A 4,778-nucleotide genomic window follows, 5' to 3' on the forward strand; every position below is an offset into this window, starting at 1 on the left:
TATCATCTTAGTATTTCAACTACTATAAAAATCACTTCTCATACACACCACAAAACGTATTCAAGATCTTTATCAAACACGTAAATTAAACAATTATGAAACCTTACGCCCTCTTTCAAAGTTGTAATATGGCTCTATATTGCACCTTTATATCATGTGGTTCTACACACAAAAAAGTAGTATTTTCAGCGAATTAAGTCAAATATCTGTTACACAAAATGGCACGTGTGTCACACAAATTGACCCAGTGCTTGAGCAGGTTCCTCTACATCTTCCGTTCCCTGGAGGCTCTGTTGGGACCAGTTACATTCATGGTGTCCTGCAAGTTGTGACCATCTCTCCATGCCCCCGGTACAAATTCGTCGGTCCTGGCCTGGATCTGCCATCTTGAGATAATTTTTTTTGTCTGGACTCAGATGCACCTTCGTATTTATTCCAAGTCTGGAGTGTGCGTCGATCACGCTATCAGTACGCGTAGTATGCGCAACGCGATCGCAGAACGCACGGTACTAAATCGTGTACTATGTGTGCATTCGTTATACGGTCGCTCATGGTGCGTTTTGTTTGCGCTGTAAGCACGCTGTGTACTCGCAATACCGCGATATCCGCGTATTACAGCGTATAAAGCGCAAACATGTAGCGTCTTCATAGCGCAATCGACCGACGTGGGACCACTGTATTGCGCATCTATAACGTTTTGGCCACCAAACTGCGTACAAATGATAGTTTTGTACATGTCCAAAACTATCAGGCGAACTGGGCGTATATTTTCGTTTGCCTGTTTTACGTGAAACTTTCTAAAAACGATTCAGATGCGTTTGAGGTGCGACTTGTGCGGGCGGCCGCGTATTGAAGAAATTAGTCAAAATGTCGAAAAATGTCAAAACGGAACTCCTGCGGCTAGAAAATATACGCAGGTGTGACCCCACCTTTAGGTTGCGCATGCATGCTGTCAGTTGAGCTACAGGGACGCCCTTGATATGATTTTACTATCTGTATGTGTTCATGTATTCTGTCAATCCACTTTGTCGTCCTTGGCATTGCCCGGTTACTGACACCAGAGATCAACCTTTGCCTCACGCCAGACCCCGTGTACACATGTGCCAAGGGCGTGAACTTTGGGGGCATCAAATTCTCATTTAGATAGATCATAGAGCTCTTTAACGTGACGAATGATAGATTTAATGATTTTCTGTAATTTGCTTTTCAAGCAATAAGTCTGTGTTCCTGTGAAGACGCCGCACGAGTTGCTACGCGTGAGAGCACCGTTGCCACGCAGCACGCTGTAACAATAATTTTAACAAACTTGCAAAGACAGCCAAGTAAATAGCTGTTAGAGATAGGATTTAACTTGACTTCAAAAGCAACTAATTAGATTTCCTCATTAATCTTACCTCTAATCACGGCAGTAAATCAGTGAGTTTTGGGACACCAGGTACAAAGAGAACAACGTGGAAAGTTACCCATAGGCTGTTGCCTTGTTCCTTAGCCAAACAGGTCGCTAAAAACTACTATATTTTATTGAACTCCCACTCAATTAGGGATAATCATTATAAATCGCGATCTGACTTTAGCTGCACCCAAGAGAGGAAAGCTATCAAAATTCTCACGCACTTGCCGCACAAGTAGCCCAACTTTTTCAGTCCGACTTACGGGTGACAGCCAAACTGTAAGTTAAGCATATCATTTTTCTCGTTAATCCGTATTGATATACTTTTGCTAATGTCTGCATCCGTACTTCTTTTTAGAAAGCAACCAAGGGCTATGCGTATGTGTATGTTAATGTGTATTTTTAACGTTGGTAAAGCATAGGCCTCCGCAGGTAAAATAACGGGAAGTCTACAATTATGGCAAAAACATTGCAGAAGATGATTTTTCAAAGTAATGTAACGAGAATAAATAGATAAACACCTTTTAGAACGTTTGGGGTGAAGTCTTCTTTTGGAACGGTTGTTTTGGAAGTTACGGCGCGGTCATATTCAACGTAGGTCACCGAACGATTATGGTGCTGTAGAATTTCTGAGGAAGATGTGACAGAAATTACCACTGACAAGGATCTAAGGCAGCCTTTCCCGTAATAAGTCAGCTTAATTTGGCAGGACTATCCAGAGAATGCCATCATTTGCGATGATTTTATTTCGTACGATGAATGCAGCAGTGTACACGTGGCCTAGCAATAACTCAGCATGCAAGAGCGGTTATAAAATTGTTACCTTGCACAACAGTGCATCCGGCCTTGATCTAAGGAAATTTTCTAAACTAGCTAAAGGAAGTTTATTGGAGATAGAATCACGTGCACACAATGGCATAATTCATGAAAATAAGGATGTCTATATGGAGAAATTACTATTTTAATTCAGCGAGATACGTCAACTAAGACATGACGGATTATACCAGCAGTAGCCAAAGTGTAGCCTTGAAAACCCAAGTGCAGGCCAGGCAGACGGCAGTAGCCAAAGTGTAGCCTTGAAAACCCAAGTGCAGGCCAGGCAGAAGGGTCGCCTTAAACCCACCCTGTCCGCCTACCATTGTCCAAGACAGACGGATGCCAAAAAAAACTGGAAATTTTAATTGGAAAAGGCATTATTCTGCTATGTGATAGGTCCCGTCCCTTAAGCTCACCTTCCTTTGTGGGTGCTACAATTTAGTATCACTGTGATTTTCGCTATCTCAATAAGACATTCCCCATTCTTCTTTAGACTGACTTCTACAGCGCGCTACCTGGACTATCAGCAGAATTTCTCTTTTTTTTTTCTAAGCGTGGGTAGTTATTTTGGCAATTGTAGAGGCGTGACTTTACAGCTGTTCGTCCTATGTGAAGGTCTTTGGTTTGGGGCTAATTCCGATTCGATTTTTATCTAAATGTTCTTACAGTTACTGTCTCTTTCTTCCTGCAGCATACACAAGTGGTTTAGTATCGAAAAAAGCTATTTCTTGCATTCTATTGCGGTTTAGATGAAAACAAGATAAACAGAGCATATTACTCCAACCAAAGGTGTTAAGAAAGCACATAAAATTGCTACTCCGACACGTCAGAATAGCAATTCAAGTTCTTTTCTAAAAATTGTACTTATATCAAACTCAGGTAGGCGGCGCTTCTCATCTTGCAAAATGTGAGCGATGTTTCTTGAGGCGTTGCTAGGAAACGGAGTGACTTGAGACGGAAATGTTTTAAGAGGTTATTGGGCAAGTATTCTTTTCTTTGCCAAGTTATCTTGATGATCAATGGAATTAAGGTCTCGTTCCTGTATTACTCCAAGGGGGCACTCACAAGGAATCCCTTCCAAAATATAAATTGGGTCCCAAAATCGTGTGATTATGTAGATGATAAATTGCCTTTTATAGCCCCCATGTCATGTAAAATACACTATGCCGCCTTATTTTCTATTATGTTAGATTAGTATACTCATGTAGATAGTTCGTAGTTGCTAGTAATACATGCTACTTGCCATACATTGTACCTGATACAATCGTTGTGCAATAAACTTGACTTGACTATAGAATGGATTTGAGATGAAAGGTTGTGTCATCGCGAACCTGTAATAGTAGGAAGCATCCACTATACACCTACCCACAACATAATAATCAACAGCAAGTCCAGGTGCAAAAGCTTGACCTACACCATTACTCTCCAAGCAGAGATTAGGCTACGGCTGTTTTTTTTATTTTGCTGTGTCCAACCTAATAAAATACAAAATAGAAAGCCCGATAAAAACGACTAAAACACGAGTTCGGAGACCTCGTGCCTCCATGAAATATTCTGGTTATGCAAATGACTTTGATATTTGCATAATTAATGCTTGCTTATGTACACCTTTCACCAACTTACACAGGTCACTGTATAGACAGCCCTTGACCTTCGTCTTCCCAACCCCTACCCATATACCAAATATCATCGTAGTCCATCAAGAGGTTCTCAAGTTATGATGACCACAAATATCCGGAAACACAAACACACAGACACACACACAGACACACACACACAGACAGACACACTAAAAACTACATCTCCATTTTTCATGGAGGTACAAAACGTTGAAAAAGCAGCCGGAGCCTAACCTCTGCTTGGAGAATACTCTCTCTCTCGGCTTTTCTTCGCTGACGAAGATCGTCTAGGGTTGTTTCCCACGTCTGTTGCAGGCGCGCTGGTGGCTGATGAGCCCTATCCGTGACAGGCAGACTCGGCCGCAGCGGCTGCAGGTCAATGCTGGGTCTGTAGTTGGAGCCGTGACTTTGCGGGTCTTCCTCCTGCTGCGCTTCTCTACAAGGGCAGCTTTGCGGTTCTTCTCAAAAGTTGAGACTGACTGGTTTACAGTGTGTCGCCAAGCCTCACGTTCAGCAGCAAGGACTGGCCACTGGTGGAGGTCAATGTGGCAAGAAGCCAGAGATTTCTTCAGAGAGTCTTTGAATCTCTTCTTCGGTGCTCCCCTGTGGCGGTAGCCGGTGGAGAGTTCGCCGTAGAGGACAATCTTTGGTAGACGATGATCCTCCATTCTTGAGACATGACCTGCCCAGCGTAACTGCGTCTTCATCAAGGTGGCCTCGATGCTGGGGATCTCTGCTTGCTCCAGGACTTCAACGTTGGTGATGTAGTCACTCCAGTGTATGTTGAGGATGGTGCGAAGACATCGTTGATGAAACCGTTCTAGGAGACGCAGGTGGTGTCTGTATGTGACCCATGACTCCGAGCCATACAGAAGGGTCGTCAATACCACGGCTCTGTAGACACTGACTTTTGTGGCTATCTTCAGGTGCTTGTTGTTCCAAACTCGGCTGTA

General features: G+C 43.1%; 1 protein-coding gene across 1 annotated transcript in view; it reads right to left on the reverse strand.

Annotated features, from left to right (window-relative positions):
- Positions 1-4,112: 4,112 nt before the first annotated feature.
- Positions 4,113-4,778, reverse strand: part of LOC118413616 — a 1,437-nt gene continuing 771 nt past the window's right edge. Inside the window, exon 2 of the mRNA XM_035817142.1 lies at positions 4,113-4,773. Coding sequence (XP_035673035.1) covers positions 4,113-4,773 — 661 coding nt within the window. The remainder of the gene's footprint in view (positions 4,774-4,778) is intronic.

The sequence above is a fragment of the Branchiostoma floridae genome, chromosome 4, assembly GCF_000003815.2.
Source record: "Branchiostoma floridae strain S238N-H82 chromosome 4, Bfl_VNyyK, whole genome shotgun sequence".
NCBI lineage: Eukaryota > Metazoa > Chordata > Leptocardii > Amphioxiformes > Branchiostomatidae > Branchiostoma > Branchiostoma floridae.